Source organism: Alligator mississippiensis, chromosome 16 (assembly GCF_030867095.1).
Source record: "Alligator mississippiensis isolate rAllMis1 chromosome 16, rAllMis1, whole genome shotgun sequence".
In the NCBI taxonomy this organism is placed as follows: domain Eukaryota; kingdom Metazoa; phylum Chordata; order Crocodylia; family Alligatoridae; genus Alligator; species Alligator mississippiensis.
Window position 1 is genome coordinate 7,259,999 of NC_081839.1, and position 20,222 is coordinate 7,280,220.

Consider the following 20,222-nt stretch of genomic DNA (forward strand, 5'->3'; position numbering starts at 1 on the left):
GGCTTCTCCTTTGCTGCTTTGTCTAAGGGACTGTGCAGGCAACTGTCATAGTTGCAGTCCCTGGTGGCAGAGCAAACCTTGGGTATGCAGCAGCCACTGTTGGGTGTAGAACCGGGTTGTGATCGAGGAGGAGCTAACAGCCTTGCCTTTCTCTTTTCAAGGGAGAGAATTCCGTCTCTGTAGATGGAAAGTGTAACGAGTCCACCCTGCTTAGCAACTTGTTGGACGAGATGAAAGAGACGTTGTCGATGTGCTGAATATCCCTCCTAAATACTGCAACGACAAGAGATGCACTTAAAACCACATAAAGACAAACCAGATCCAAGTGTTAAGTTTCTCCCTCGTACGCATGTACTATCCTGGGCACGTGCTTTTCAGTTAACTCCACCATTGTTTGCAGTTTAGACATTTTAAGGCTGTCTGTTTACTTTTTTTTTATTTCAAATTTTTTACCAGTTGTGGTGTTAACCCTTTCCAGTCCAGAGAGATCCCGACACGTTTCACGGGGGGGCATATTTATTCAGCGAGTCATGGTGATCCAATATGCCCTGCCTCCTGTGTGGGATGGTGGAGTGAAGCAGAGTTTTATCAACAGTATCATCTGGTGATTGCACTTGTTACCAAGGGAGGTGGCCTTGGCCTGTCGGGGGAACTTGTTCTCAGCTCCACTGTACTAGAGATGATGTGCTTCTGGCAGAGGCTGATGTGTGACATGGAGGCCTTCCTTTTGAATCTCAAATTCAGTTGTTCCAGAATATCTACATTGTTGATCTCTTAAGAGTTAATCCACATGAGCCTGGTAAGAGTTGGGATGTTACTGAATTTCCGCTTGTGACAGCTGCCTTGGGCCTTAAACCTTCAGTTATTGACAATTGAAAGGATAGAGGATGAACGTACAGAGTATATCAAGCACAGGCTGAAAAGCGGTACTGCTCAGTCCTCTCTGCTGTCGTTGGTCCCCACAATGAGGCCTGTTAAGCCTCTCCCCTTCAAGTGATCTCTGCTGATCTGCTTTGTAAAGTCCACTGAGATTTCACATTCCTAAAAGGTTAGAATGTAGCAAAGAAACTGGAAATCCAAAGGTCTTTTGCTCCTGGGTTTTTTTTAACTGTATTTAATTTCTTTTTTTTTTTTTTTAGTAATTTGGTTCTCCAGATGAGGTTGACCACTACCAGCTTGGAGAAGTGTGCCCCTGAAATACTTCCTATTCTGAAACATTTGCCTCACCCCTGCTCTTGTGGTGAGGTTTGTCATCCCAGAAGCATTCTGGTGGGCCTGCCTTCCTGATGGTGGATTCAGCCTTAGACAGGTGCTGGCAGCATAATTGGGCCATCCCATCAAAACAGCACCTGCCCAGTTGGGAGAGGGAAGACCAGGGCTGGCCAGTGACAAGTTGACTCTGCTCTGTGCTTTTTGTTAACTAATATCTGGAATCATTGATTGGAAAGGGACAGCCTTCAGTCTGTGTAAAACAGATGAGCAAAATAGACGTAAGTGGCATTTTTTCCCCACAATATCTGCCTCTCCTAAAGTTTTCTTTAAAATTTGTGTTGCTCTATACCCAATAAGATAGCAGCCTGTTAGGTGACTATTGCTTGGAGTTGTGGGGTGAGAATTGCCAGTGGCTCAAAAAAGGAGGGGAGAGAATTGAAACGTCTGCAACTTTTTGACGATCACACTGCTTCAGCAGGAGTCCTTATTGCACAGTAGGCTTCTACAGAAAACCCTACCTGTATGGGACAGGGATCTTTATCCTTTGGGTTAATTTAATGTACTATGTTAAACATAGATTGTGCTCTTTATACTTTACCCCATACTAGGTTGGTTTTTAAAGGCTCTGCTATGGTTTTATTGCTAGGACCTGCATCCTGTTCTGTCTGTGCTTGAGTACGGCAGGAACCCCTTTGCAGCAGGCTCCTCTGCTGGTGAAGTGGTAGTGTCTGGTATTGGTCAACCTCCCTTGGTTAGCCAGTTCATGTATTAGAAACTGAACATATAAAATTGTCTTAAAGGATAATGTTCCTTAATTAGTGGGGTTTTTTTAAAAAAACAAAATTCATGGATGAAAATTGTCACTTTAGCATGTAGTCTCTTCTCTTACAGAATCCTGTGCGGTGATTCTAGAATTTTGAAACTGTATGATGTGTTATATTAAAAGAAATTTATTTGCTATCAACATTCCCTTACAAAGAAAAGAAAAACATACCACAAGCTGCTGTAACGATTTTGTGTCAAGATGATCCAATAAAATTTCAAAAAAGTTCATTTTGATTATTATAACACCTTCCTATTCCTACTGCCTTTTATTAAGAGGGAAACCCGACTGTGGGGCCAAACTCTACTAAATGCAGTTTTGCACAACACCAAAGTGCAGGCAACTGTGGGATGGAGCCAGTAGTTCCTTAGGCTGCCCGAGGGCTTAGCACAGGGAAGTACAAATGGGCTCTCAACCTAAAATGGCAAAGGGCAAAAGTTCACGAAGGCACAGTGTAAGTGCTCCAAGACCAGAACTGATAAAGTGGGGCAAGACACCCAAGTGGTTTTTAAGAGCTGGAATGTGCTGAGTTCCTGAAGTAGAGCATCTGACATAGCTTCCTGCAAGAGCTGAAGACAGGATTGACCCAGGAATACCTCCCAGTTCTACCTTTCTAATACATATTAACAAGTGATACTTGACTGTCAGCTCTCTTGATGGGTAGCAAGGGCTCTTGACTGAAAGCTGTGAAGACAGCATACAGAAAGGAGTCCTCTGGTGTGAAGGTTTGAATTTATACTATTAATGCCTCTTGAATTAACCCATATTTATTGCCTGATTTAACAGCAACCAAAGTTCCTCTCCATACTAATCGTTAATGACCACAAGAGGTCAGGACATCCATTTTAGGTCCCTTTGCTAAAAGACAGTATTGCAAATGGTTCCTTCAACCCAAACAGTGCAGGGAAAAGAAATTATTCAGCTGGCCTAAGTGAAAACTGTATCTTCACTCCTGTTTAAAGCTTATAGATGTCTTTCTGTGTGCTCTTCTTGGAACTGGAAGATGTGTGTGTTGTCAGGAAACCCCACCACTGCACAACAGTTCTGTAGCCCGAAACCGCCTGCTTTTGTGGGGACCCTTCATATCTGACCACATGCAAACTATGTTAAAGGAACATTGATTTTTTGTATTGCCGCCTCAATCACTCAGAAGTTGGGAAAGCTGAAAGTGTTAGCCTGAGAATTCAGGCTCCTTTTGTGTACATATGATTGTCTAATTACACAGTCCCATTTAAAGCATAGAATAAATGGTACTGAGTAATGAACAGCTGTTCGATATTTTGTCTCTGTTCATTGTGTCTGATCTATAGCACCACATTCAAACTGTTCTGAAGACAGTTAATTATGGCCTTTCATACATTTTCTCTGCTGCTCATCAATAAAAGTTTCTGTTACAGTCTCACAAACATTGATTTTTATATTCACATCACCCCTGGACAGGGAGGGGATTGCAGGTGAGAATTTTAGGCACAGGTGAGGGTTGTGTTCTCTAATTTTCAGTGCCCGCTAGACACTTAGCAGTGGGCATTTTCTGAGTACTTGGCATCACGTAGCATTTTTGCATGTTGAAACCATATCTACAAGCCAGCAGCCAAGGTCTTGAGTCAGGCACTGAGAATCAGAAGAAACCTTTGGTGTCCACTGTTAAAAATCCCAAGTGATTTGCCTAGCATCATGTTAGGAGCCTTGGGTAGGAACAGAATCTGGGTAGAAGCAGGGACAGAATAATCTGTTCTCCACAGCAATATTCATGTGTCTTGGGCATGAAGTTTTTCCTTGCAATCCCCTGCCTCATTCACTCCACACCTCATTTCTGCAGTGAATGGGGTATGGGGCTTAAAAAAGAGTGTTGTCCAGTACAAAACCTGATTAATTCCCAGTACAAGCCCAGCCTTCCAGGAGAATGGTCATGACTGGACTGTTATGCATATGCATGTGGAGACTTGAGGATGCATGGGCCATCTAAATGCAGTCTGAATGCTAGTGTCCTTTTTAAGTACCCCTGTAGGACCGGACTGATGCCTAGTAATAGATTATATTCACATATTGACACCCACCTGGCCATTAGACCCACTGTTTGGACCTTAGCTGACAGTGGGAACAAATTGCATTAAGTGAATTAACAGGGAACATGGGATAGATAACTCATGACACTAACCCTGTGTGCCCACAATTATTCCATGGTTTAAAAAAACAACCCTGAGTATGTGGCAACTTAATCCCATTTCATTCAGGTTGAACTGCGTTTAACATTTCCTACTGGGGGGCAGGGGCAAGCATGGCACATACTGTGGTAAGTCACTACTGTTAACTAGCTTTAATTGCACAGCCAGAGGAACCGGTGGCAGAAGCAGGATGTCATCAATGAAAACCAGCCTGAGAGAGAGAGAAGGCAACTAAAAATGGTATGAAAACTAAAAAGGTCAAGAAGACTTAATAGGCAGAGCTACCAGCCCTGCTTCTGGAGCCCATCGTTGGCTCTGCTGAACTTTCGTTCCCCCTCTGTAGGTCTTGCAGTTCATTCCTGTTTTAATGCATCAGTCTTACCCTGGCACCAGTAATTTCATAGTCCCTTCTGGTGCCTGGTGGCTTTAAATGTTGGTCTCGCTGTATAAGTCCAACAGGATAAGGCTGACACTTGGGAATTCTGTGTATAGAAATGGCTGTGGAGACCAAAGGTATGGTAAGAAATGCATATAGTGATTTAAGACTTGAGGACAGAGCCTGACTAGCACCCTAACATGAAAAGAAATGGCAGCATGTCCCCGAGATGCATCTGAAGACTGTGTTGTACTTGGGTGCCTGCTTCATGTTTTACAGGCAGCTGAAAATGTGCTGTCTGGGCAAGCAGACAATCATTTCCTTCCCAAACATCTCTTTACCTAGGTATTTAATTTTACTGGACACCAGGCTCTGTGCATGTAATAGAAAAGTGGCTCAGCAGTCAATTTTTCTTTCTGGGAGACTCCTGTCCATTTGCTGTCCTTCAGTGCTGTTCTCAAGCATGGTGTGCCAGGTCTCGGACATGGTGGCATTTATCCCTTGGAGACAGAGGAAACGCAACAGAGCATGAACATTTTTTACTGTCCTGAAACGGATGAGCATTGTGTAAGCTCCTGCGTTTGGGGAATGGAGCTGCTGCAACCTCTGAACTCAGAGGAGCTTGGTGTGGGCTGGAAATTAAACAGCCTTTGAAGCAAACAGCCAGACCCAGCTGTTCTACATTAAAACCCCAGCTGGGAGAAGTGTGTTGTATTTACATGTGCTCCTTGTAGTAGCAAAGGGAAGCACCAAACAACTGGAGCCTTTGTAATCACTATGCAGAAAGGGCACATCTCTTTACTGTGGCTTCAGTTTGGGGATGAAAGAGCAAAGGAAACAGATCAGAGTTCACAAAAATGTGCCTTAGGTCAGAAGTGAAGAGTCTGGCCAGACATCCTAACTTCTAGGCAGCATTTGTCCACATAGAAGTATGATTTCCAGCTGTGGCAAAGCTAGGACAGGGGCAGCAAAGCAGCATGGCACATGCCTGCCCCTGGCATCTGTCCCTTGATTAATGAAGCAGTAATCCTCTCCTTTTCCCTTGTTGACAAAAGCTAAAAAACAGCATGTGCAAGCCTGGCGTGAGGGTGGGCAGAAGGCACGAGCCCTCTGCTGCCTACATTGGTTCTGGAGGGGGGGGCTTGCCAACTTCTCTGCACTGGAAATACAGCTTGTACCTTCCAGACATTGTTCCACACCCTGCTCAGTTGTGCAGTTTAATTCCTCTCTTTTGAAATACCTCCTTTTTGCCCTGTTTCTCCACCTGCTGCTTCTATAGATGTCAGCTACAGGTAAGGTCCCAACAAACAGCGTAAAAGCAGGCGGCTACCTTTGCGGGCTATCAAAAGAACCCCAGCTCTCCTATTCAGATGTCTGCAAGCTGCATCTTCCATCGCGTGATGGAGATAAATACGTTCAGGTGCATTAGCCACACTGGAAGCCACTTGCCACCCTGGGCTGCCACCCTTTGTCCTTGGCTCTGTTTTAGGCACTGCTACTGATGCATCTACTCCATGGCTAAAATGCTGTCTATGCTACTCCCTGTGGGGCTTGGAGGCGGGGGAGCCGAACTGCTGCCTATGCCCCAGTATGCTATCCTCCTTCCCCCTGAAGCCAGAAGAAAAGCCGTTTTATCAACTTACTTTCAAAGTTGAGCATTGCTGGGCTGTAGGGAAGCAAGATAAAAATCAAGATTATATAGTTTTAGTAGCAAACAAAATCCTGCTGGATCCGAAAGGTTGCCTGCTGCTTGGCAGGTGCCCACGCTAAATGGCCAGCATCCAGCGTCAACTATGCAGAAAACACTGTATAGAGCCTTGAGTTCCTGCTCTGCCTTGGCAGGGGGTGCTAACATCAAGCCAGTCCGGCTCCGATGGGTGCCAGTAGGTAACTGCTCCTGTTGCTGCTCTTGGTGCGTGGTGCTAAGACCTACACGGACTTAAGGGTCTGAGAGGGAAATCTTAATGTGGTTATGCAGAAGATTGTTTTTGGCAGGATGCCTTGATGCTGGGAGCACAAGAAAAAGTCAACAAAAAATTCAAAGTTGCATAAACTATGTCTATAGCCCTGGAGGCAAGCCCTGAACCCAGCCTGCTCTTTGTTTGCCTCTGCTGGTGGGTCATTTAGCCCCTTGATGCACCTTTACAGCAAAGCAAGGGCATGGTTGAAGTGTGAGGGTGAGGTTTTCAAGCTGAGGGTCCATGTTCGATACCCCGTGATGCTCGTGGCATGATTTTGTTTCCATGTTGGTTTTGTTGCATCCCAACAGTATAGACTGCTGGGGTTTTGAGTCTTCATGTACCAGGACTCCAGCACTCGGGCAGCTCTGAGCTTTACTCCCAAGGGATAACCTCTTGCCTCCCTTTCCGCTCCCCTGCAGACATAGGAACTGCTACCGACTGCAAAATACTTGCAACAGGCTCGTGAGTGAAATTAGGCCTGAAGGGCAGGAAGCTGAAGGGACAAGAGTTTGTTAACAGCCGATGAAAGGAGATGCCGGTCTGAGAACAGCCCATCCAGCACTAGAGGCCTGGGAGATTTGGGGTTTACTTGTGATTGAAATGCAGAAAATATTTTGGGTCAAAGGAAAGTTTTTGGCAAATAAAGAAGTCAGAATAGTGCCCAGTCCAACACTGTTTCAATTGCTCAGTTAACCTTTTTAATACAGCTTGGGGGCATCTTCAATCAATAGAATAAAAGTTAAAATGCTTTAAATGGTGAAACAATGTTGGGGTGGGGGGCGGGAAGTGCTCAGCAGTTTGGGATTTCTGAGATTTTCACCTAAAGGTAAAACCCCAACTTTTTGGACATGTGAATTCCCAGGTTTTAGTGTTGTGGAATTTGTCTGTGTTGGTGATTCTCAACCAGGGTGCCCCCAAGGAGATCAGTAAGGTGTAAGGTGGTAAGTAGATAATCACTGGCTCAGGCTTGTCGCAGCCTGGACCATCCTCTACCCACTCTGCCTGGCCCCTCTGCAAGGAGATAAGCACTGTAATGCTTTTAAATTGGGTGCCACTCAGTTCACAAAAGTTATGGAGGGGTGCCTTGTGTCAAAGGTTGAGAACCACTGGTTTTATATGCACCCGGGGGGGTGGGATATATAGGTGTGTACATATATAGTGTGTGTATGTATGTATACACACATGCACATATGTATATGTGGGATGGGGGAATGAAAACCATCTGGCTATAACATTTGTCCCTCTGTCTCATCTTAAGAGACTAACCCATGAAGCAGCAAACAAGGAATCACCGCAGCCAGTCAGTGCTGAGAGCAGCCAGGGAAAGCCGCCCGGTGCAGCGCAGCACTCTGAGTGATCAGGATGCCGGTTACACCTCAAAGTAAAACGATCCATTGCTCTCCGCCGTGCATGCTTACCTGGTGGATGAGCAGTTGCTGAAAGACAGAGAGTTGGTTGTTAGAGAGTGGTGTGATACCCCAGCAATGAAGCCATACCCTACCCGCTGTCCTTCAGAATCAGAACATGGCCTTGCTGTCACTAAAACAGGATCATAGGATTGCAGCAAAGCCTGCCGGCCCCAAACAAGCATGAGCCTCCCTTGTGCAAGGTGTGCACACAAGTCATTTGTTCAGAATAGGATCTGGATGCACAAGGAATGGAGAGAGGCAACAGCCCCCAGATCACATGGCCAGTCAGTGGCAGAGCCGGGCTTCTCAAACCTCTGACCCCTGATGGCATGCGCTTTTGCCACTGGTCATCCAGACTCTACAATCATCATAAAGGTTAAAGAGTCTGAGCAGGCTGGGCTAAAAAAGGCACATCCCACTCCCGGGTCCCAAAGCAAGTGGTCATTCAAAGCACCACGCGGGGACATGGCTGCCAACAGGAGCCGAATCCTGGTCCATGGTGCTGAACATTAAAGGACCTGTCCATCCAGTGAGAAGTTGGGGACAGAAGTTAAGTGCCTGAAATACATCTCTGAATCGGGCCCGCTTGTCTAATGAGCTGGTTGTACCCTCACATCTGCAGTGACATACGGGCCCAGAGCCTGGGATTCCCCTGGCAGATGGCTTCCCAGACTGCCTGCGGGGAGCCTGCTGCAAGGCCCGGTCTCTTGAAGCAAGAGAAAGAGGAAGCAACACTCACTGGAAGCCAGGGATTCGTCTCAAGGTAACGGCCCAGTCTTCTGATTTCCTGATTAGAAAATAAAAGCTGAGATGACCTGCCGGAAAGCTGCTGAATGCATTGCTGCAATAGGCACTCGTATGCCCCAGGAGCAGCTCCAGCCCACCCCTCCCTTCCTCGCCCATGAGAAAGGTGGTTGCTTGGGTGAACTCCCCAGCCAGGATTGGAGGCCGAGTCCTAAGCTGGAGGCTTCTCATCCGCTCGGGCCTAGCTTGATGCCCCGTTTGGAGCTGTGTGCCTGCAGGAGATCTTGCTGCCTGCAGCTGTTTAATGCCCGGGCATTCAAACAGCTGATGGTCGGCAGAGGCAGATCCTGTCACCTCAAGGGGACCAACATCTGCACATCTTTTCTGGGTAGGACTGAGGCAGCGATGCTTCTTTCCATGCCACCCTCCCACTCCAGAGGTCCCAGGAACAGCCAGAGGTAGCAAGGGAGCAAGTTCCCCCTCTGCTTGGAGGGGAAACTTCCAACCGTTCTCCTTCAGGCAGGTGAGATGAGGGCAGGGAGATGCAAGCCCGCTGTTTTCTTTGGAAGTGCTGGGAACATCTCCACCCGCCAGGGAAACAGCTGGACGGTGACATTACTGCCCTCTTTGCTGCCAGACCTTTACAGCAATGAATCCCAGCCTGGGTTGCCAGCACCCTGGGCGATACAGCACCTCCTTCCTGAGCAGGGACTCCATTGGGATCTCGCTTACCCCGGTGTAATGCCACTGATTTTTCTGGGGTTACTGTGGATTTGCAACCGTCAGTGGAATGAGACCCTGACCCTATGGGAACAGACCCCCTCCCTTTCTGCTAGGGGATCAGAAACCCCCTGGCTGGGACTCTGGCAAAGGTCTGGAGCGTTTCAAGTCCCTCTGTCCCAGCAGTAACAGAAATTACTTGCTCCTGGTCCCACCGCCAGAGACTGCCTCCAGTTGGCAAAGACAGAAATGGCCAACTTACGTAGGGATATTTTTTCTGAAAAAGAAAAGGGGGAAGAAAAAAAAAAACACAATAAAAATCGACCTGCAAGAGTTCCCCCAGTAGCTCGATGGCTTTTTCCTTGTCTTGTCCTGCTCTGGGACTCCTGGCTTTATACAAGGAGGCTGGGAGGTGCCCAGCACAGGACCAGCCTGAGCAGAGGGCACAGACACCCCAAATCTGCCTTCCCAGCTGCCTTGTTAGCCTGAATGGCAGCCAGCGGTGTTGGACCTGACTGACCCCAGGGCAGCAGAGATCTGAACCCGGGCATGGATTTCCTGACGCAAATGCAAAACTAGCACTGTCGTTCTCAGAGCTGACAAAGAGGAAAGCAAGAGTCCAGCTTAAGTTCCCTCCGCTTCCCTTTCTCCAAGCCGAGTGTAGTAGGTGCCGTCTGCCAGCCAGGGGCAGAAGACACCAGCCCACCACCTCGCACGGCCTGGGAGAGTTTCTGGTAGAAAGTGTCACCCCTTGCTAAGGCAGTGCTTCCACCATGTCCTTGCAGAGAGGGGCCTCAGCCTCACCTCTCCCACCCCCAATTAAAAGCCTGACCACAGGGGGTCAGAAAGCTTTAATACATTTTGGTCTGGGAGGACTCTAATTTTCTTTACCCCAACAGAGTCATAGAAAGTGAGGGCTGGAAGGGACCTCAGGAGGTCACATCTAGTCCAACCCCCTGCTCAAAGCAGGACCAGCCCCAACTAGATCATCCCAGCCAGGGCTTTGTCCAGCCGGGTTTTGAAAACCTCCAAGGATGGAGCTTCCACCACCTCCGGGGGTAGCCGGTTCCAGTGTTTTACTTCCCTCCTAGAGAGAAAATTCTTCCCAATATCTAACCTAAACTTCCCTTGCTGCAACTTGAGCCCGTTGTTCCTTGTCCTGTCATCTGCCCCCACTGAGAACAGCCCAGCTCCATCCTCTTTGGACCACCCCTGCAGGGAGTTGAAGGCTGCTACTAAATCCTCTCTCCATCTTCTCTTCTCTAGACTAACTAAGCCCAGCTCCCTGAGGCTTTCCTCATAAGCCATGTCCCCCAGCGCCCACACCATTTTTGTCGCCCTCCCCTGGACTTTCTCCAATTTGTCCACATCCTTTCTGCAGTGGGGACCCAAAACTGGACCCGGGACTCCAGATAGTGTCACAGCTCCACGTTCTTGGTAATGGGGCAAGCAAGCAGCCACCCCTGCCCTACTGCCACTCTGCACCCATGCTGTGAGGACATCTCAGAGCAACATCCTTTCCCCATGCACTTGAACTCTTAGATGGGACCAAAAGGGTTAAAGGTAGGTTTGCAGACCGGATTCCCGCCCTGCTGCACCCCCTGCAAACCGCTGAGTCCGAAACTTATGGCTGGACGAGCATTTCCGCAAATGCCCGGGCTTGGAGTCATTCCAGTTTACACACTTGCTCACATGAGCAAAGGTTACAGGATCAGGGTCCTATGTTGGAAAGCTGATCAAAACCCCATGGGTTGAATTAACAGCACAAGCCCAATCCTTGCTCTGAAGGGTCTGTGTTCTCTAAGACAACGCTGCATGCATAACATATTAAATCTTTTCTCTCCTAGTGCAGACACAGCCTTCGAGACTGGCTTGCACAGCTGAGTGCTGAACTGGCACTTACATGTAGGCAAAAAGGCCTTTCAGAGCCTCTTCCCACTCCTCTGATGACCTAGCAAAGAAAAAGAGGCTGTGAATACGCCCGCGGGTGAAAGATGCTTAGACTTGCAGTAGGGACATTGCTAGGGAGTGTTTGTCTCTTGGTGCGGGGGAAACAGAGAGCACCTGGCTAATCCCCAGCATGTGTAATGCTCTGTTCTTATTGAATATTAATTTCCTCTCCCCCTGCTTAGACAATTATGGTGATAGCTGGGCAAAGGCTGGGGAGGGTTGCTGGGCAGTTCTCACTCGGACGCATGCTCCATATAAAAAGTGCTCCCTACTCGCAGTTATATCCAAAGCAGGGCGTTGAGGAGAAGTCGCAGGTTGTGCACGAGACCGTGTCATACTGGGCAATTCCTGCAGCGTACAAAAAGGAAAGTCACTGAGCAAGATAGACCTTGATGACAAGTATTTGCTGTGCAATAACATCTGGCTCAGGTGGAGCTGAGCAGGGTGGGCTCACGCTGCTGCCCTATGGAAATCAGCACAAAGGTGCCACTGACTTGGGCAGCCAGGAGTTGATTCACCCTGGGTGACCTGTGGATTCACCCCTGTTGCACTGGCTGGGTCAGGGATTCCCAACCTGGGGTTGCAAGGAGGTCTCGGGGGTCACCACGGCCTTGCTTTGGCTACCTCCAAGGGAGGTTGCTGCATCGAGGCCCCGATCTAGATCATTAGCAATGAACTCCCCTCACTTACCGCAGTGCCGCTCACACTTCATTCTGCCTAGGGAAAGCAGAGAGAGCTGATCAGGAGAGAGGAGCCTTTGTTTCATCTTCTCTCCTTCAACAGCCTGCACTAAAGGCACTGTCTATGCATGGTGCCTACCTCACCAATATAATCCCTGAGCACCTCTCCGCCTTTAATATGAGATCACCTTGCCAGGTAAGGCAGAGCCGTTATCCCCATGCCACGGACCTGAGGTACAGGGAGGTGTCAGGTTTGTCTGCTCTGCAATCCAGAGGTGTGATTGCGGTGTCTGTGCGCGCTGTCAAACCGCCTTTAGACTAGCTCAGGGGTGGGCAAAACGCAGCCCGTGGGCCAGATGCAGCCTGCCAGGCTGTTCTATCCAGCCCATGGAGCCCCTAAAAAATTTAGAAAATTAATATCTAGCTGCCCCGACTACCTGTCACGTGGCTAGTCCAGGGGTGGGCAATTATTCCGGGAGGAGGGCCGCTTACTGAGTCTTGCCCCTTGCACTATTTCCCTCCCTGTTTACCCCCACAACCACCCACCAAAGGTGTGGGCAACTAGAACCTCATCCCATGACCTGACCCTGGGCAAAGGAACCGGGAAAAGCTCACTTTCGACTATGGCCTTCCGCAGCATCTGGACCTGCTCCCGAAAAATGGAGCGGAGATCTTTAAGGAGAACAGCTGAGGGAGAGGGAAGAAGGAAGATGCATCAGTCCTTTTGAGCAGGGGTAGGCACCACTACTTGTGTGCACAGCGCCGAGTGCAGCACGGCCTTTATCTGCTTATGTCCTAAGTGCTCCTGCAACATAAGCAACTAAGGGCCCAAATTCCTGGTAGCAATTTTCCCCAAGGTTTGGCTTCTCTTCTGACGCCAAACATCTGCCTAGAGCTGCCTTTAGTTATTCCACAGGTTTGTTGCAGGGAAGCAACCAATGCCTGTACATGTCCTTGGCAGCTATGAGAAAACTGGGTTTGCAGATTTGCTTGAATCCACCTAAAGGAAGCGACCAGTCCCATCTCAGTGGTCTCCTGTGCTCTGCTTTCAGTCTGTATGTGTGTGTCGTCTTTTGTCGGAGAACGTAAGGGCTGGGTTTGGAAAGGCAGATGCAAATATGTGATTTGTCGGGGTTTTAAATCTGCCTGGCCCCTCTGTCTCATCAGTGGATATTGGATGTCTGGGCTCTTTGAGAATCCACTAGGAGACCATCTGCAGTCGGAGGGCCCCAGATACCTTAAATGTGCCCTTTAGCTGTTTGGGGCAGAGACTTATTCTGTGTTATTTTCAGCTCTTAGCACAATGGGGCTCTGATCCCTGGCTGGGACTTCTGCAAGATAGTAATAAGGATCTCGACTGCAAGCAGGACAGTAGATGAGCGTTTGCTGTAACCCTTGCCTGGATCCCAATACATGGGCATGACTTTCACTCCATGTTATAGGGAACCTGCAGAAAATAGGCCTGTGGCTTATTTGTTTTGCTGCTCTTTGATGCATATTGGCAGCCTGAGTGTCCATTCTCAGAACAGGAGAAGGGGGGCAGTTCCTGCTTGCTTATTTTTTCATATTGGAAATGCAGTGTCTTGCTAACTTGTTTTTTTCCTGGAGGATCTCAAGGACATCTGGATTGTAGCATCACCAATAACACAGATGTGAAACCTAATTAACTGAGAAGACAAAGTGATATTCATCTGGGGGGTCTAGAAGTCTTAGCTTTCAAATCTCCGTATTAAAAACCTATTTAACGCTCAACGTATAATTGGGAAGAAACAAAGATTTAATTCCCCTCTTTTGCAATGAAGAGCCAAGAAAGCTCCCAGTTCTCCCAGCAAAAAGAGACTTGGTGTTTTGGATTTTTTTTTGCTACAGAAAGCATTTTTATGAAACAGAGGCAGAAAAAGAAGCCAATTTTTTTCTTTTTTGGGGGGGAGGGGAAGGTGGGGGGCAGGCAGGGAAATAATCAAGTTGTCTCTGAACACAGGAAGTGAGTAAAAAGAGCATAGATCCATGCTCTCATCCCCAGTCTGCAGATCCTCTATCAGCATGGGACTGAAATGTTTATCACTTGACTTGTAAAGCTAATGCTTCTCTTGGGTTGCCAGCAGAGCTCTGAGGATGCCACTTACGGAACATGGCCCTGATCCTGGGCGGCCCATGGGAGTTTTATGCATTCAGCAGTTCTCAAAATCAAGTCCCAAAGTCTAATTTTTCCACTTCAGTTTATTTTCTCCAGATTCCTTCCCATGCAGCTGCTGGCAGCTGCCGCCCAGCCACATTTCCTGACTTCAGGGCAAGCTTTGCCATTTTGCTTCCTGTCGAGGCAGCAAATTCCTGATCACTGACACTTCCCCATGACCCAGCCCGCTCACCTTTTGAGTGCCGCTTGCTCTGCAGCAGCTTGTCAAGTCTCTCATACACCCTGACTGCAATATGATGCAGGCAATTCATAGCTGAAAAGGCAGAAGAGAGAGAAGGGAATACCATTTTCAATCCCTCTTGCCACTAGAAATGACAAGTACCTGTTTCAGCAACTACGCCTTACTGTTCAGAGTGAGATGATCGTGGACAAGTCAAAAACAAGTTGGAGACGCCCTTCGTCTAAACACCTATTAAAACACTGTGTTTGGGGCTAAGAGGCCTTAAACTAGTTCATCTGAAAACTAGAGCAAACTGGGTTTCAAATATATGCTCAACCTGTAGTCTCCCCAGCCCTAAGCATTAAAAAACAGGCACGTAAAAGTCACCGGTCTGCCTTCAAAATCAAAATATTCAAATGCAAAAATATAAAGGGGGTCTTCTTTTTTAATTTCTTTTTTGATTTTGGGACCTGTAGAGTACAGGACACATTCTCAAGCTTTTCTCTGCTGTCATGAAAAAGAGTGAAAGCTGAAAATCTCCCATATCCATCTGATCCTGGGAGCTGGCACAGAGGATTAACAGCAAAAATAAGTTGGCAGTACTGCTTTTGGGAACATGCTATTGCCTGACATCAAGACCAGTAGGCCAGGATGGAAATGAGTGGCTGACACTGAGACTATCACAGAAATCAAATCACCATTATCAGGTGTATTTTCAGAGAGTGGCCAGCTGCTGCTTTGCAGAGTTACTTTCTGTTGCCGGGTATTTTTAACACGACTCGTTTTCACCTTGGAGATTATAAAGCAGCAGGAGGCTCCAAGTTTGCTATGTCAACAACTTATTCCATCCATATTCCTTAATTGAATTAAAGTTCCTAAAAATAACTGCTGTTTCCTGATCTCAAGAAGTGTAGATGTTATTGGAGGAGCCCCTGGAAAGCAATATTACAAGTGCAATTTAGAACAAAAATGTGCAGAATGCTGGAATTCTCTAGGAGGGACCCTGCAGTGCTTAGCAAGTCAACTTTTAATAAACCAGTCTCCCTTTCTGGAGTCAGAAAAAGTTTCCAGATGCACTTATTTCTATGGGATCCGTGCTAACAAAGGACAAGCACAAGTTGGCGAATTCAGACAAAAGTAACCACAAACTAACTTTCCTCCCTGATGTGTTTTTCACTGATGTGTTTCTTGAATTCGTTTTCAAGGTACCGTTAGCTGGAATAGGAAGGACCAGTGCTTCTGATAGAAAACTAACTGGAAGGGAAGGGATCATATTCAATCAATCAATCAATCAATCAAAATCCTCCGTTCTTGGAGGCTTTTAGACCTGGCTAGACAAAGTCTTGGTTGGGATGACTTAGCTAGGGGTGGTCCTGCTTTGAGCAGGGGGTTGGACTAGATGTGACCTCCTTAAGGTCCCTACCAGCCCTCCTTTTCTATTATTCTATTTGTGGGCCCAACGATCAGGTTCCAAGTGATTCTCATTGATTTCAATGGATGTTACCCATAGGAGCAGCATGAAAGCATAGCTTTAAGGGTTTGGTTGTCTCAATTCCATCTTGCACTTTCCTTCTAGCTGCTTCTGGGATGTCTGTGAATCCCATCCTACAGCTGTGCCTTACAGGAACAACCATTTACTCCAAAGAGACTAAATCCCTGTTAGATCTTGCTCATTTGCACTATGAAATCTAGGCAGAAAGCAGGGCACTGTGGCATCTTATGGTAGCTCTAGATCTTATCCCAATCGCGGCATTGCTTTCTTTATGCAATGAAGACATTGTGCCATGCACTTGGCTACACGTGCATAGGGCAGGCTGCCAGAAGGAGTGGAAAAGGAATAATAGCTTGCACTGCTGCTGCTAACTAGCTGGGGGAGCTCTCGCTGGTCAGCGGCAACACTGAAGGAATTGCTACCCCTGGGGTTAGCAAACCCCTGGGGTTTCCCTGGAGGAGCAAGCTTGGGTTGGGGGGAAGGGGAAATCCTCCCCCCACCCGTGCATGGAGCCTGGGACACCCTGCTGGGCTGGAGCAGAGCCCAGGTCTCCTGCACAGCAGCAAGTGGGGGGTGGGGGGCAAGGGAAAATTCCCCCCACTTCCCTGCAAAAGTGCAGCAAGCCTCTGGTCTCCTGGGCAGCAGCAAGCACAGCGGGATTCCTTGCCCCTGCCCTGCTCCTGGGTGCTGCTGGATGGGGGATTTGAGCCTAGGACTCAGAACTACACCGGGGCAGGGGTTTCCACGTTGTTCTTTTTCAGAGATGGTTGCACTGGAGATGGAGCAATGCACCCTGGGATGCTGGAGGACCTGCAGATTGCTATCACTCAACGTATTTCTTGCTGCACAAGCGGGATAGCAACCAGCTAGAAAGTTAGTCCACATTTTTTAGGTCCAATTTATAGCTGGTTGGAGCTTTGAATTGTGAATAGTTGCTTTGCAAGCGTAGCTGGTCTCAGTTAGTTGTGGAGTCAACCGGTTCATTGCACAACAACTAACCTGTAGGGGGGGAGTTATAAACTAACTCATTCAGAGTTCTCTAAAAGAGTTTATTTGTAAGTTAGATTCGATACCCCCTTCAGAGAATGCCAGCTTTTAGCTTTCATTTCTTGACTACAGGAAAATAATAATGTGATTCCTTGGCCAAGAACTCAGAAAGACCACAACGGGTCAGTGTGGTTTTGACACTATGGATTCCCATGGGAAACTCTGGGTTTATCTTGTGAATCATGTGTAGGTGTTTGAAGGCCTAATATTGCAGTGCCCTGCAGTGCCCCAGGGTGGTGCGGCACCCTGAGGTCTGTACGGGGCCACACTGCTCTGTCTTCTGCCTAACTTCACATAGACATGGCTAACTCCTGTACTTCTCAGTACAACATTTCCCAGGCTAGCTTTGGAGTATTCAGTCATGTAGTAAGGGAGTTTGCTACATGTTTCACTGAAGTATTTGAACTCTCACTGAGTTGGTTCCCAAATCCCCTTCCATCAAAGTGTCCTGGCATAACCTTGGAGCTTCGTAACTCCTGGAAAAAGTTACGTTTCGGGTGTCATCAGTTGTCAATTCAGCATTTTGCTTTCCCTCCTTGCAGAAGAGACTGATCTTTCCCCTCCCTGACATTTCAGAGAAGGAAAATCATTTTTAAATAAGCATTTTTAATATGCCACCTCCAAATACTAGCTCGCTTTGCCCTGTGGGAAAAGACTGCTCACAGCAACAGAACAAAGCACTTGCCCAAGTGTTGCAACCTCAGGGTTTTAGCCGGTAGGCCTCTTATAGCAGAAACCACATCTCAGATGTTGCTAAGATAAATAATACAGCAAACACAGACCACTGCGTCTGTGTTCAAGATCCTCCTTCTACTAAGCGATCTCCTTTCCCCAGAATAGTGAGTCCTCTTCGGTCGGGCAAGGGAGATGGGAAAGCAAGGGGTGCATGACAGGTACAAAGATCATGTTCTAATCCATCCAAATGAGCTGACAAAGCAGGTGGAGGCTCAAAAGTGATCAGTGGAGAAATGAGTCAGACGGGGATTTAAGAAACTCCGCATGACATGCACCCTCAAGACTCGGGCGGCCACAGAGTAAAGCCTCGCTCCTAAGACAGGATCTGCTTGAGTGAACCCCAGCACACATGAGAAGCCTACTGGGTGTCCGTGGAGATCCACTAAGGCACCAGCTCTGCTCAGCTGCTGGATCAGGACCAAAGATAGGCAGAAAGTGATATTCTGGCAGAAATCTGCTGAAAACCAGGGGATGAGAAATGTCCTGAGTCCCCTCCATCCTGGCCCATCTCTGGAAAAGGGGAGCACAGGCTGAATCACAGAAGGATCATGGGGATCTTTACCTAGGCAGCCTTCCCGTATTGCCAACTCATCAGTCCTGGTCTTAAAGCCTCAGCTCCTGCAATCCTGTGATTGCAAGAGAATTTGGGCGTTCGTGCGTCGCTAGCCCAGCTGCTTGGGGAAAACTCCTGAGAACATGGCACGCAGGCAAACCCCAGCAAGGGAAACGTGTTATGGTTCGGACGTGGTGGTTTTTAATATGCCACCCTCGTGATTTGCCAGGACCTGAGTCACTGAACGCCTGGCGCTGGCCACGCGGCTTCCTGGTGGGGGCAGATGGAGTCACTCCCAGGCTGGTGCAGTGCGGGAGGGAGGCTGCCAACAGCACTGTGGGTCACTTGTAAATCTGGGGGGGGCTCATTCCTGTCGAGGACTGAGCTGTTCTCAGAGCTTGGTGCACAGGGAGCCTCCTCTTGCTGATAGGACCAGAGATGCCCTGGAAGCTGGGCACTGATGGGGATGGATGGGCAGGAGCGGATCCAGGGCAAGTACTTGATGGCTCATTATAATCTCTCAGGTTCAGGGGTGCTCAACCTGTGGCCCGCAAAGCCATCGCATCTGGCCCGTGGTGGTCCCTAAGGGTCAGCGAGTTTGGCAGTGGAGGTTCAGTGGCAATTAGTATGGCCACAGGCCACCCCCCGCCCCTGCCAAATTGCCAAACACCATGTGCCAGGTCAGAGCCAAGCTATGCCCCCATCCCACCTGCAGCTGGATTGGGGCCAGGCCATATCCCCTCCTCCCCATGGCCGGATCAAGGGCTGGGCCATGCCACCTCCCCCTCCACGGGGCTGAATCAAGCCCCAATTGCCCCCTAGGCCAGGTTGGGGCCAGGTTGCTTCTTTGCCCCCCTCCACACAGCTGGATGGGACCTGCCTGCCCGCCCTGGGTATTGTCTTAGCTCGCTGGGCACAAACGTTGAGCATCACCGATATACCACATCCCTCTTTTGCTCGCCATTCCAGGGGCATGAAAGATCCTCTCTGCTTTCTAATGGCCTGGCTGCTCCAGCAGTCCAGCTAGCCTGTGTGCTCCCCTCCTGCTGCCTCTTGGCTGCTCCTGGATGCTCTTAGGGCCTTGATGCTCCTGCAGTCCAGCTAGCCTCTGTGCTGGCTGCTTGGCTGCTCCTGGTCACGGAGCTCCTATTCCGCAGCCCCACAACCGGGCACCGAACTCCTTCCCAGGATGCCCTGCTGGTTTGTGCCTCCCTCTTAAGCTAAACAGCTCACCCCCAGGCCCCTGGCTGGTGACAGCAGCATCTAGCTTCTTTTTGCCTGGAGAAAAATGTGTGCTTTCCTCTGGTGTGATGCCTGTGTCTCCCGCACCCCCTTCCTACACTGCAGACCCCAGGTCCTGTGGCAATGGGGCTGTGTTGGGGCTGATGCCCGGGGCCGAGCCACTCGCTTACGTATCTCGGCGGGGATCCTGAGTTCCAGCTCCTGCAGCGTGTCACCGGGCCAGGTCTGCAGCAGCTTGGTCACCGCCGACCTGCCGCCCAGCCCCCAGGGCCACAGGCTGAAGCGGGGCTTGTAGGTGGTGAAGTGGGTGGTGAAGCCAGGGTCACACTGCAGGCAGCCCCGCGTCACACCCAGCGCCAGCGCCGCTGCCACCCACAGCCCCAGCAACCACTGGGCCGTGCCCATCGCCTCCGCCGGCCCCGCCGCCGCCGCCCACGGTTCCGGGCGTCACAGAGCGCGGGTTCCGGGCGGGGCCGGGGAGACGCCGCTGGGCCTGGCTCAGCCCCTTCCTGGGGGCAGCCTGGGCCTGGCCGCCCCCACGCTCACCCCCCTGTGAGCCCCACCAGGGGATGGGCGACTGGTGCCTCCCAAATCTGGGGGGGCACCAGATCGCCAAAGGGGGGGGCGTTCCCCAGCAGCTGATCGCCAAGCCAGCGATGAAACCGGGCACCCCCTGGCGCTTCCAGGGGGTGCCCGGCCGACCTCAGGGGGTGCACATGCACCCGCATGCGCCAGGGGGTCATTGCCTGGCTTCAT

General features: G+C 49.2%; 2 protein-coding genes across 3 annotated transcripts in view; one reads left to right on the plus strand and one right to left on the minus strand.

Annotated features, from left to right (window-relative positions):
- AP3D1 (adaptor related protein complex 3 subunit delta 1) overlaps window positions 1-2,265 on the plus strand; it is a 76,142-nt gene extending 73,877 nt beyond the window's left edge. Inside the window, exons 32-33 of one of the 2 annotated variants that reach the window (XR_001372377.3) lie at window positions 162-1,048; window positions 1,140-2,265. Coding sequence is in view for 1 of the 2 variants with exons in the window: in XM_014599820.3 (XP_014455306.1) it covers window positions 162-257 (96 nt within the window). In the remaining variant the exon portion in view is untranslated. Of the gene's footprint in view, window positions 1-161 lie in introns of both variants that reach the window. The other variant, XM_014599820.3, reaches the window with a different exon arrangement.
- A 2,625-nt stretch (window positions 2,266-4,890) lies between these two features.
- IZUMO4 (IZUMO family member 4) lies at window positions 4,891-19,871 on the minus strand. The gene is made up of 11 exons (XM_006259030.4): window positions 19,637-19,871; window positions 14,410-14,490; window positions 12,656-12,727; window positions 12,051-12,077; window positions 11,633-11,708; window positions 11,314-11,361; window positions 9,673-9,687; window positions 8,686-8,733; window positions 7,956-7,973; window positions 6,220-6,242; window positions 4,891-5,076 (listed from the first exon to the last, which is right to left on the minus strand). Exons 1-11 carry the CDS (start codon window positions 19,869-19,871, stop codon window positions 4,973-4,975), a joined length of 747 nt encoding a protein of 248 aa, XP_006259092.2. The 3' UTR covers window positions 4,891-4,972.
- Between the last annotated feature and the right edge of the window lie 351 nt (window positions 19,872-20,222).

Excerpts from the sequence above, each read along its gene's own strand:
- IZUMO4 (XM_006259030.4), bottom strand. The coding sequence starts at position 19,871 with ATGGGCACGGCCCAGTGGTTGCTGGGGCTGTGGGTGGCAGCGGCGCTG. Across the intron at positions 12,728-14,409 it reads GAGCAAGCGGCACTCAAAAG|CTGTTCTCCTTAAAGATCTC; the intron begins GTGAGCGGGCTG and ends CCTCTCCCTCAG. Across the intron at positions 5,077-6,219 it reads AGCAATGCTCAACTTTGAAA|GGATAAATGCCACCATGTCC; the intron begins GTAAGTTGATAA and ends TCTGTCTCCAAG.